This window comes from Anolis sagrei, chromosome 4, assembly GCF_037176765.1.
Source record: "Anolis sagrei isolate rAnoSag1 chromosome 4, rAnoSag1.mat, whole genome shotgun sequence".
NCBI classification, from domain to species: domain Eukaryota; kingdom Metazoa; phylum Chordata; class Lepidosauria; order Squamata; family Dactyloidae; genus Anolis; species Anolis sagrei.
In genome coordinates, this window is record NC_090024.1 from 161,520,803 (window position 1) to 161,533,463 (window position 12,661).

The following is a 12,661-nucleotide window of genomic DNA, read 5'->3' on the forward strand; positions in this document are numbered from 1 at the left end:
AGCTTCACGCAAACATTACAAACTTAATTTTTGCATTAGCTTCATTCTTGTTTGAAAATTTTATTGTTAAAGATATATCTCTTTAAAAGTATTGATTATCATGAAACATCAAAAACTGGATGCCGCCAACTTTTTTTTAAATTTGCTTTCTTTTTCCCCTGATTCTTTTTTTTTAACATTATATTTTCAGTCTTCTATCTGGAAACATGTGTATTAGAGGTATATATTTTTTAAAACTTCGTATTATCAAGAAATTGGTGTCATTCAAAGAATATTGAATTCATCATGCTTACCATGGGAATTATCTTGCCCCTTTCAGCAAAATATGAGTAATATGACGAATTTGTAGTGTAGTAAATTTTACTGAACTTACTCTTATGTGTCTGGAAATAGGATTGTAACTTCATTATTAATTAAAATATTATATTATCTCAATAATGGCTACTGATAATTTTATAGAGTAGAATATAACTTTTAGCAAATCAAAAAAGAACATTTTTGATCAGCATTTATGTATTTGGTATATATCTATGTTGATACTTCCTTTCTATGTATTTCATACAGCTGTTCCTGCATCTACCAAGGCTTTAATTATAATGGATGGAAACATCACTTCAGTAGAAGGTTTTAACCTGTCGTTCCTGCTAAATGCAACTTTACTAAGACTCAGCACTAATGGGATTACAACAATCAGAGATGATGCCTTTCTTGGACTTCGGACCCTGAAGACTTTATTTCTGGATCAGAATCAGATATCAAGCTCTTCTATCACATATAGTACATTTCATGAACTTCAGAATCTTCAAGTACTGGTGCTAAGCAACAATATTTTGAACAGCATCCATGGTATCTGGTTCAAGAACATGAAATATCTTATTAGACTCAATTTAAATGGAAATCAGCTTACTAGTATAATGGGTGATAGCTTTAAGATGGCAAACCTTGGCAAGCTCAGGATCCTGGATTTATCAAACAATTTCATTAATTCCATTGAGAAGAGAACCTTCGATGGTCTCAGCCAATTGATGGAAATAGACCTTTCTAGAAACAGGCTAGCTGTTATTCCTGACGCATTCTCCCCACTCTCTGAATTAAACCTTCTAAACTTGGACCAGAATTGGTGGAATTGCACATGCCAACTTTATGATCTAGCATCCTTTCTGAGGAAATACACAAATTCTTCATCAAGGACACTCAGGAATGCTGATAACATGAACTGCAGAGCTTCTGAAAACCCATCAGTGATCAATCTGCTTGAACTCACAGAGGTCAACTGTAACTCTGCACTGAAAAAACACCCTTCTGGTGTCATTAAAACCAGGAGAAGAAACTATGGGAGAGACATTACACTGGTAGCTATCTTTTCCTTTCTAGGTAATCATTCTCTTAACACATTGGCAATCTGTTCCCTTCTGATCTTATCTTTAAAAATCTTTATATTTTGGGCACGTGAACCAAAGGAATCTTGTGATCCATAGGAGCCAAAAGCTATAAAAACCAGCAGATCCAAGTCTACTCTACATAGATGCCTCTACTTATTTATGAATTACCTATTATATGGAGCAACATAGTTTTAAAAATACTTCCTTTGCTGTTAAAACCCCCCCAGCAAAACAACTACCTCCTCAACAGAATAAAATAACAATGTCAAACTATTGGCAGCAATTGTTTCTAAGAGGAGTGATACAGCGATTTAGTCAAGGTTTGGCTAATCTGAATATCCAATTAATTAATTAATTAATTAATTGAACTTCTTGCCACCACTCCCCTGGGGCTCGGAGCGGCTTACAAGAACAGGCTAAAATCGAACACAATTTAAAAACAAAAACAATTTAAAAAACAATCAGAGATCAAAGGGTTGTCTGATCTCTTACATCAATGGTCCTTCAGGTGGTTTGGACTTCAACTCCCAGAAACCCCAGGTTCTTACTAGCTTTTTTTTTTGTCATGTCAGGAGTAACCGCTCCTGTTGTGAGAGAATTGGCCATCTGCAAGGACGTTGCCCAGGGGACGCCTGGATGATTTTTGATGTTTTATCATTCTTGTGGGAGCAAACCAGGTGATAGGGAGACAAAACCTCCATTCTATAATGCTAATGTAATCTCGTCCCAAGTCATGCAAATGTAGGGCTGTGGTTTAATTCATCCACCTGTAATACAGTCTCCCTCTCTTTCTATTGTATCCCATATGGCCAAGCTTTACTGTATTTTAGAGGGACATAATCACATGATATATCCAAAGTACAATAGCCTGAGTTTGGTCATTTAGGCTTCTAGGGGAAATTCAGATTTGATTTTCTCCAGGACCCATGTATTCATCAATTTTGCAATCCATGGTATTTCCAGAACTTTGCTCCAGCACTACAAGGTGGTGAGCATACAAAACAAATGCATATATATTGGCATCTGAGGCAGAGAATCTCTCCCACACCTCTTCCTAACATTGGCAGTAAAAATACAGAAATAAACATGAAAGAACAAACAACGCACAACCTCTTAATAATACAGAGATTTGTTGCATGAAGTGGTTACCTCATTCTGTCTGATGATAAAGCCAACATTGCTTGCCTCCCTCGATGTTTCTTACCACTTCATCACACTAGAGAAAAAATCTACTTAAAATCTACAAACCCCAGAATTCTGCAGGAGGCAGAAACCGGATTTTAAGTGGAATTTTTCTCTAGTGTGATGATGTTAGTGGCATGTTTGGTAATTTGGAGATGAAAGACACCCAAATAACAACAGAAAAAGCTCTCATGCAAGTAAGCCACACCGTAACAGACTGAGCACAATTTGGGGCATTTCCACCATCATCACTTTGGTAGATAGGCTTCTTTCCCCCATGCTTCCTTCACAAGTTGAGCTGAGCTTATTTGCAGACTGCAGACAAGTTACTTTTGTTACATAACTTCCTCTGGCAAGAAAGTGCTGGTATTTCCATTTTAAACTTACATGTGTTTAAGGTGCAGGGAAAACAGAACACTGTCCATGTATCTTATGTTATTTTTGAGAGCTAAATTTTACTGCATCTCTGCTTTCTACTGGGGAAGACAAATGACCTCTAGCAGGTCCCACAAACCTTATAAAATAAAAGAGGGGAGGGGAGGGATTGTTAGATTTATAACCACATTTATCAGATTTAGGAATAAAAAGACAGTTCAGAACCTAAGGTGAAATGGATGAGGGAGTAGACAGTAGTATATCCATCCCTGTTTTATGGCAACAGCTTCTTCCTTAGAAGCAGCAGCAGAGTTTCTCTTTTAAAAATCTTCAAGTGTATTAGAGAGGAAGCAGAGTAGAAGGAATTGTTTTTTCTGTCCAATGAGCTACAACTTAACACATGATGAGAGCCAGCATGGTGGAGTGGTTTCTGGATTGGACTATGACTCTGGAAGCCAAGGCTCATGTCCCTCCTCAGCGATGGAAACTCGCAGGGTGACCTTGGGCAAGTCACCCTCTCATAGGTTGAGCACTGGTTTCCAACCTATGGTACATGGACCATCAGTGGTCTGCAAGAATGAAAATATGGTCCACCTTTTCTTCCCATCCTTCTTCCTTACTCAGTTACAAGATTTTATTCCCACATTGAAATCTGTTCTCATTTAAATGAATTTCCTATTTTCAGTTGTATGCCTTTTCAGTTCTTCACATTTTAAAACATATACGCCTTTTCATATACTCTTTGTTGATATTTTTATGTACCTTAAAGTCAATACCAAGCTATCATGACCCTATACCACAGTTTTCTTAACAAAATCGATTCAGAGGATATTTGCCAGTGCCTTTGTTAGGGTGACAGTGTAATTTACCTAAAGCCAGCAGTATTTTTTCATTACTGAGTGGGGATTTGAACCCTTGTTTCCTTGAGTCCAAAAGGAATCAAACCACTATATCAGTTTGACTCTATCAATGAGAAAATTCTAATGAGGCAATGAGACTTGGAGGAGTGAAAACATTACTTTTCTCGAAACTGTTGAATCCAGCAAAATTCTTTTCCATCCCAACATAGAGATATTTTCTTGTGTCACAATTTTCAATTTGCAGAACTGATCAGATAATCTTTTCATGCTTATTTGAGTAGACCCCTCATGCAAGCAGTGTTATTACATGTGTTGGCATAATGTATCATCTCGCTATTATATTAGCACAGTTCCCACCCTGCTCCCAAAATAATATTTCTTTGGAAGGGCGCATTAATTGTTTCTTTGATATAGTTCTGAGTTCTATTCAACTGATAATGAAGAACTCCTTGTCCTTCAACAGAAATGTGTAAAAATATATATCTTGGAGTCGAAAGTCTTGCCTGAAGCTATACCATTGCCTGAAGCTATACCTCTTCAGGCTGTGATCTCATTTCATATCAGAACCTAAGAAATGTTAGGCACAAGTTGTAAGTAGAAGAGAGACTGCCAAGATGAAAACAAGACTGTGAGGCTGCGGGATGAATTGATAAGTGAGATTTCTCCTCTGGAGCCAAAAAGAAGCAGTTACTCGGCTAGCCTTTTATTTGGAATTCCAAAGCAGCTAGAGTTGCAACCAGGGCAAATTTCTGCAGATGGTTAAAATGCCCTCATTTTACTGCTTGAATTACTTACTTCACAGTCTCCCCAGTGTGCCATTGAAATACTTATATTCACTCAAAGTAAATGGCATGTTTCAAAAGATTCACATCAAGCTAAATGGTGATGAACATATATGGAACATCATGAATTGTTAACAATTACAAAGTTTTTTTTCTTTTTCTATATGGATATCAGCTTCTATAGTCCCAAGTGATCTGGGTCCCACTTCAGTCCATGATTTTCATTTTCAGCACACTAGAGGCTCTTGAAGCAGACTTCATCTCTCAATACAAACCTGCAAAACTTGATGCGCATAATACTACAAGGGCAGCACAAAGGTGTTTTAAGCTCAAATACATTTTTGGGTCTCCTGCTCAGGTGCATTAGGAAACCAAAGTTGTTTAACTCTCCTACACACACACACATATAAGTTCATGAAACTGGTGAAGTCGTAGCCCCTTTGGAAGTTTCTCCAAGACATTGAGGCTAGCCAATTTCATGATACTTTCTTCAAAATATGAAATAAAAATGTTCTAAAAGCCAAGTCAATTTCAAGCTGCTCTCAGCCTTCTAAGTACAGGGTATTATTTCCAAGTGGCCACAAGTCCTCTCCCAATCCCAACATTGGAGGCATTGTGTCAGTGCCTCTAGAACAGTGGTTCCCAACCTTTTTTTAAACCAGGGACCACTTTGACCAGGGACCTCCTTGACCAGGGACCACTCTCCAACATGAGTACCAACTTTAGATTTGGTTTAGGGTGCTGATTCAGAAAATTGCATTGGATAGACCACATCAGCTCTAGTTTCTGATACAGAATATATGCCATAGTCAGCGACAGGGAAGGAGTGGCAGGTGGTGCAAAAGGAGAGGAAATAAAATAAATAAAAGAAAAAAAATAAATCAAGAGGAAAGAGGCTTGTGGACCAGATTTTCGTCCTTGCAGCCCACTGTTGGTCCATGGCCCACAGATTACAGAACCACTTTTCTAGAAGTATCTTCAGAGTTAAGTGTTCAAACAAGAAGTGAAGTACAGCACTAAGAGGCAGCATGGTGCACTGGGTTGGTAAACAGCAATTGAAAGATGGAGAAGCATAGATGCAGAAATGTACTCCTGCAAGCCCAGGCTAGCACATGAGCACAAACCTGCACAAGACGGCATACATTTCAGTGAACTCACACCATCCTTTTCCCAATAATTAGATTATAGTGTAAAGTATAGTAGTAATTTTAACCCAGACTGGCAGTCTCTGAGTAACAACTAACTCTCTTCCATCTACCCACTATGTTTTTTTTTAAATGGCATTGCTAGAAACACAGTGGATGACTTTATACCTCTATAGATTGGCTCAAATAATCATGCTGATCCTCTTCAGATCTGGACAGGATTATCTGATGTGTTTTGGATCCCATAAAAATGAATCAGTTTCCAATGGATTTGTGATTTGTGAAGGGTCTGCACAGTCAAAGTAACTAACATAGTATATATTGATCTTTACAAATATTTCTAGTACTGTATTTTAGACACACTAGTGAGAAAAATTGGTTTTTTATTTTACTAATAATTGTATTTGCGGCCCCTAGTGGCACAGTGGGTTAAACCACTGAGCTGCTGAACTTGCTGACTGAAAGATCGGTGGTACGAATCCGAGGAGCAGGTTGAGCTCCTGCTGTTAACCCCAGCTTGTGCCAACCTAACAGTTCAAAAACATGATCAATAGGTACTGCTTCTGCGGGAAGGTAACAGCGCTCCCTGCAGTCATGCTGGCCGCATGACCTTGGAGGTGTCTACAGACAATTCCAGCTCTTTGATTTAGAAATGGAAATGAGCACCACCCCCCAGAGTCGGATATGACTTGACTTAATGTCAAACCTTTACCTTTACTTAATAATTGTATTGTTTCATCTTCCACAATCTATATGAATCTCCCTGTGCCCTTAAGGACCTGAAGAATACCTTATAATTTTAATTCTTCTTTAAAAAAATTACCATTATTTTGTAATTCGGAAAGTGCTTTTCTTTTTGGGAAAGCGGCTGTATCCTGTCAGGTATTAAGGTTTCTTTAGTATAGCAATGTGTCTATAGCAAAGAAATCAATTCAGACTATCTTCTCTCTCTTTAAAGAGATCTCAGATGTATCCCCAATCATTACAAATTCATTTGCTTCTTCAGTAATTGCTGTGGAAGACATTCTACACAGGCTGACAGAATTATATAGATAAAAAATGTGTTGGGATTTAATTGAATGTGAATACTACCCCTCTGCTGTATTAAATAATTTCATCTATCAAGACTTTTCCCACAATGAGAGTATTTTGTTTTATTATATGTTGATCTGTATGTTTATGATTTCGATCTAATTTATCTGATTTTATCTTTGACAAACCTTTTATTTGTCACAGGAGGTGTTGGTCTCACATGCCTAGTTTTAGCCTTCTGTAACAGGAAGCTTCGGCATGGCAAAGCAAATGAACATTCGTCAGAAAACTGCTGTTGCAGAACCCTAGATGAATCCCAATGTGGTCATGAGCCAAGAAATTACCTCACTAAGGGATGCTATAACTGCCACTTAACTCAGGAAAAAGACATAAAGGTCATGTCCATGTTGGGGTCTGGCAGGGAAATGCCACTTTTACAGGAAAATGGCCATCAAGAAACAGTAAAGGCAGTATCTAAGTGCACAGACCTAAAAATGCCATTCAGAAGCACCGAGAAGCAGAATGAACAGATGAAAAATGACCATTTTGTGTGCCTTAACTGTAGACTGCTACAATCTTATCCTCAAGAATCCTCTGGGAATATTGCTGAAACTAATGAAATGATTGTACCAGACCGAAAGCATGTCCAAATAAGAAATGTTAGAAGCCCAGAAAACACTGGGCATTGGGAAGAAGGCTCACTTATTACAAGTATAGAATACTATTCAAAAGTTAACCAAGGTAAGTTCTCCTCCTACAAGGAACAATGGAATATTCCTTTATTTTCAATGTTCTTTCTCCACTTCTTGTTTTTTTTCTAAGAGTTTATCATAGAAGAAAAGAAAGATCAGAGTAAGGAAACTCATACAGGAAGGGACACAGATGTAACCAATTTGAATGTGGTGGTCCCTGTGAAGTGGGGAGTCCTGATATGAGAAGGAAGCATATTATAAACTTATTAAATATGTTTCTTCTGGTATAAAATATTCTACAGCAGTGTACAATAGATACATGTCATATAAAAGGCAGTACTTTTTTTCTGTGTCAGGAGCGTGTGAAATAATAGGCCGCCTGCAAGGACGTTGCCCAGGGGATGCCCGGATGTTTTACTATCCTATATGATGCTTTTCTCATGTCCCTCCATGAGAAGCTGGAGCTGACATATAGGAGCTCACCCTATTCCCCGGATTCAAACCTGGTTAGCAGTTCTGCTGGTGCAAAGGTTTAACCAATGTGCCACCGGGTTTAACCAATGTGCCCATAAAAAGCAGCTGAGAGTAAGAACACAAACATTTTCTAAAGTTGAGGTGTTGTGTGGTTTCCGGTCTGTATGGCTGTGTTTTAGCAGCATTTCCTCCTGACGTTTCACCATCATCTGTAGATGGCATCTTCAGAGGAGAGCCAACCACAGATGCATATGAAACGTTATGAGAAAATGCTGCTAGAACACGGCCATATAGACTGGAAACCACACAACACCCCGGTGATTCTGGCTGTGAAGCCGTCGACAATACATTTCCTAAGGTTGTGGGTTCATGTTAGTATCCAAATAGAATATTAAGTTGTAAGACTTGATGCCTGAAACAAATTCTGTGGCCGATAGAAATGTCATTGAACTGTACTGAAAAGAGATGGGATGCAATGAGGTGTTTCAGGCACAGTCTGTTAAAATAGAATTGTGTAAAATTTAGTTAAGAATGCAAGAGACTTCAAAAAGGAAAGTATTCTGTTTCCTGAAGATGTAATTAGAAGAGACCCAAAAACTATGGAAAATGGAAAGCCATACAAGAGTGGATGATGAGAGATGGAATAGAAGTCAAAAGAGAATGAACCACGATTTGAGCCAAATTCTACCATTTTTAGTACATATTTAGAAGAGGTACTCCCTAAAGTGCATAATTTTTGAATCTGAATTCTGTGTTTGCCTTTAACAATCTTTGTTTTGCCATTGGCTCTGGGAAAAAAAATCACAGGCTTAATTTGCATGTCTGACTGCTGACAAATATATCTTTCAGATAATCCAACTGGGAGAGGAACCACTAGCTTTAACTCTTAACATTTAGTTTCACTCTTTTATAATATCAAGTTTGCCATTTTATTTGAGGAGGCCAATTTATTTGGAGTTGTGAAATAGAAAGCCCAGTTGTGGCATATCAAGAGCAGAACTGAAAGTTGAAGAGTAGGAGGATAAACAGCAAAAAAGGAAATTGGAGAATAGTCATACGGACAGTATGTTGCCTGAATGAGTAGAGGTGGACTAGGTTGGTGGGACATTGGAGTACCTATGCATCATCTATGGAATGTTATTATTTTAGCATAATGCCCAAGAGTCAAGAAAGGACCAACCCAACTAGTACCCAGCAGTAATAATATTAATAGAGTTATTTTGTGTAGCTACAAATGTATCATATACAATAGATCTGATGAAAAACAAACATCTCTTAGCTTTAGACTATCTTGATTTCATATCAAATGTGGTCACTATTAATGATACCACTTTTTAAAAATATAGGTAGTTTGCTTCATGCTTTATGTTTTCCTATAAGTAGAAGAGACTCTTTGGAGGTAGGGGGGCACTATTGTCGCTCTTCCAAATTTCCGTTTAGTAAAAGAACTGTGTTTACATGCCCTAAATTTTATCACTTGTTGTTTAGCAGGAATCAGAAGTGACACGTTTTGTAGAAGATGTTCAAGGCCTCCATGCATTTTGGTGAGAGAGAGTATTGGAAAACATTTTGGAAATGAACCATGTCAGGATCTGTTCAAAAGTGGAGACAATGGCCACTTAAATTCTCTTTGCCAAAGGGGCCTTTTAGCAGCCTTGCCTTCAGCAACCAACTCACCAGTAGAGTCAAAGGAACGCAGCATGCAAGCCGAGTTAGAAGGCCATTGTTCCCGACAGAATGATCAATGTGGATTGTTAGCAAGGAACAAAAGTATTTCTCCACAGCTAGACAACTTCCTTATCTGTAAATACACAGACTGTGATAAATTCCAAGACTATCTAACAGCAGGAAAAGAGAACCAGGGCAAAAATTTAAAATCGGAGAAGGAACAGAGTGAAGTTAAGAGAAGAAGAACTGTAGCTTGCTTTACAAATGATGAAGAGGAACCATTATCACAAGCAATGAAGAGAATGTATCAGCCTAAGTCCGTTAGCTTTTATGTACCTGACCAAGTAACAGTAAAGAGAGAGGATGTGAAAACTAGAAGTTTAAATGAAAAGAGATCCCTTGAGGACAATGCACAGCACAAGAGCATCCAAGAAAGCCCATCCACTACATTGGCAAGGAGATTGTTGAACAATTCAGAAGCAAAGGATAAAAAAAGGCAATCATTTCCCACCTCGCTGGTCCCCGAGGAAAAAGAAGCTGAACTCACTTTGAAGCAAAAAAGAAAAAGTAAAGGACAAGATTCTTTAACTGTGAAGTTAAATTTACATCCTTTTAGAAAAGCAAAGGTTTACCCTGAAGAACCTATCAAAGAAAACACAGATGAATGTCCACACTGTCAACATTTACAATTGCCACATATTTCAAAGAAGGAAGAAACAAGAAAGAAAAGAAAAAGAAAATCAGACCACTCTGTGGCTGCCTTAGAAATATCAGGAAACAGCAAGCCGATTATTTATTCTGCAGTAGCTGCTGGGGAAATGGCTGGAAAAACAGACAAGAATGCAGTTGCATCCATCTCTGATCCTCATTCAAAGAATATTTCTGCCATGAAAATTACTGAAGGCACCTCGTCATCCAAGCATTCACAAACTCTAAGTTGCGGCAGTAGGTCACCTACATTCTCACCAAATGGAACTTCAGGGATGACTGTTTCCATTACTACTCTTTCATCCAACCATTCACCAAGTATTTCACAGAATGCAGCAAATAATATTCCCACTTCAGTGAATTCTAAAAAGGAAGATGCTATAGAAACTGAAGTCATGCCCTTTCATCAGAATGAAGCAAGGGAAAAAGGCTATAGTTTTTCTCCATCTCTTTCTAGCCTAGCAGAAAACGGTGGCTTCCAAAATTCCAGCAATAAAGATAATTTGAAACCTCAACAAATTGTTGATAATGTTCTCCAAAGCATAGACGTAGAACAATTAAACCAGGAACAATTAAAAAAACAAGATGAAAGCCTGACTGTGAAAGCTGAAATGAAAGGACACAAAAGAATGGAAGAGCCTGAACCTCTAAAAGGAGATTTGGTTAACAGGGCATCTCATATCCCTGAAGAAAAAACGTCATCAAATGGACATCGGATTTCTAGGGAAGAGGATAAAAGTAGACTAAAACCCCCAGTTCACATGAGTAGTGCTATTTCTAATTTGGAAGCAAATGAGTTTCTAACCAACAGAGAAGAAATTCGAACACTACATAGACCTAAAGACATGGAAGAATGTGGAACAAAGGAGCTGAAAACAGCTTTCAAATCAGAAAATGTTGAATTGACCAAAATGTTTGTTCCCAATACATCAGTGGACCCTCTAGGTCTCGAAAAAGAAGAACCTCTAACTGGAAACGAGTTAGAAAATAAAAAATCTAACACATTGCTTAACAACACTGTCAAAGTGACTATTATCTCCAACAAATCAAGTGGCCCCAGTTCTCCTGAAACTAGAAACACCCAAATGGACAATAATGTCAATATTGAAATGAAAAATAATGTGTGCATGGTTAACAAGAAGGATTTGCAAGAAGTTCCAGAGAATCAACTTGATGAAGGTATCAGTGAATATAAAGAAGGTAAAGTGCCACCAGCAACATGTCAGGAGGATTCTTTGTTACCCCAGTTTAAAGATGTCAGTTATGAGGAACAAATTGAGACATCTCTACTCACTTGCAATACAAATAAAGCTGAAGTCTCTATTCCCCAGCCTACACTGTCTACCACATATACTGATTATGATAAAGAATCACCTTTACAGATGGAACAAAGGAAAGCAAATATTTCAAATAATACTCATCTCTCTTTAGTTCTCTTCAAAGACAAAAAGCCCTTTTCAATATGAAAATCTAGGCTTTCTAACCAGAATAGAAAATTTCAAGACGGGAGAGCAATGTTTAATGGTGAATGTTAAAACAGAATTCAGAAGAAAGAGGACGTGCGATGAATACTTAGTAGAACTGTGGATATATATTACTGTTAAGAAGATATGTAAAATGTTTTCAAATCACATGTACTCTTTTAAATAGACTGCATGTAGGGCTGATATAGATAAATATTAACCATTGATCAGATAGATCAGGACAGTCAAAACTGTAACAGACAAAATGATGGTGCATGCAGAAATGGTGCAAGTTGCCGAGGTAAATAGTATTATGGAAAATTGTTTGTCCCCTCCTGCAAGACTGGAGGGTTACATTCAGATTAGAGGAAAATGTTGCTCACCACTATACCTCTAAATATGAATTTGCAAGACATTTGAATATCATAAGACTGGGGATACTGGGTTGTTGTGAATTTTCAGCACTGGGTATATTTCTTCATCAAAAGCCATGACCAATGTGACTAAGAAATTCTGGGAACTATATTTCAGTAACAAAGTATCTCCACAACTTTTCTAAGCTCTGATGCTTCTAGGGCTTGGAGAGTCATTGTTCAGAGACTTAATTTTTTCTTTATTACACTTTGTGATTAAAAAATGACACAATCTATAAAAAAATTGCAGGCTTCAGGCTATTTTAGGACCTTCTCTAAACTTACATGTATGTGATCATGTGATTGCATAATAAAAACCTTATCTGAAAGTACTCCAAGATACCTTCTCCTAATTATTGCCACCCTTTAAAAAAGAGAAAATAGCATATTATTGCAGGGATAGCTTACCTAGTGTGAACAGGGAAACATCCATAGTCTATTACAAAATGAATAATTCCTAAGAATCACCTTAGAGAAATTGTTTA

At 37.7% G+C, this 12,661-nt stretch overlaps 2 protein-coding genes across 2 annotated transcripts in view; one reads left to right on the plus strand and one right to left on the minus strand.

Moving 5' to 3' along the window:
* Nucleotides 1-11,766, plus strand: part of LRRC53 (leucine rich repeat containing 53) — a 28,065-nt gene extending 16,299 nt beyond the window's left edge. The window contains exons 2-4 of the mRNA XM_067466989.1: nt 565-1,374; nt 6,963-7,499; nt 9,416-11,766. Coding sequence (XP_067323090.1) covers nt 565-1,374; nt 6,963-7,499; nt 9,416-11,766 — 3,698 coding nt within the window. The remainder of the gene's footprint in view (nt 1-564; nt 1,375-6,962; nt 7,500-9,415) is intronic.
* Nucleotides 1-12,661, minus strand: part of TNNI3K (TNNI3 interacting kinase) — a 220,431-nt gene that overhangs the window by 41,255 nt on the left and 166,515 nt on the right. The gene's annotated exons all lie outside the window — the stretch shown is intronic.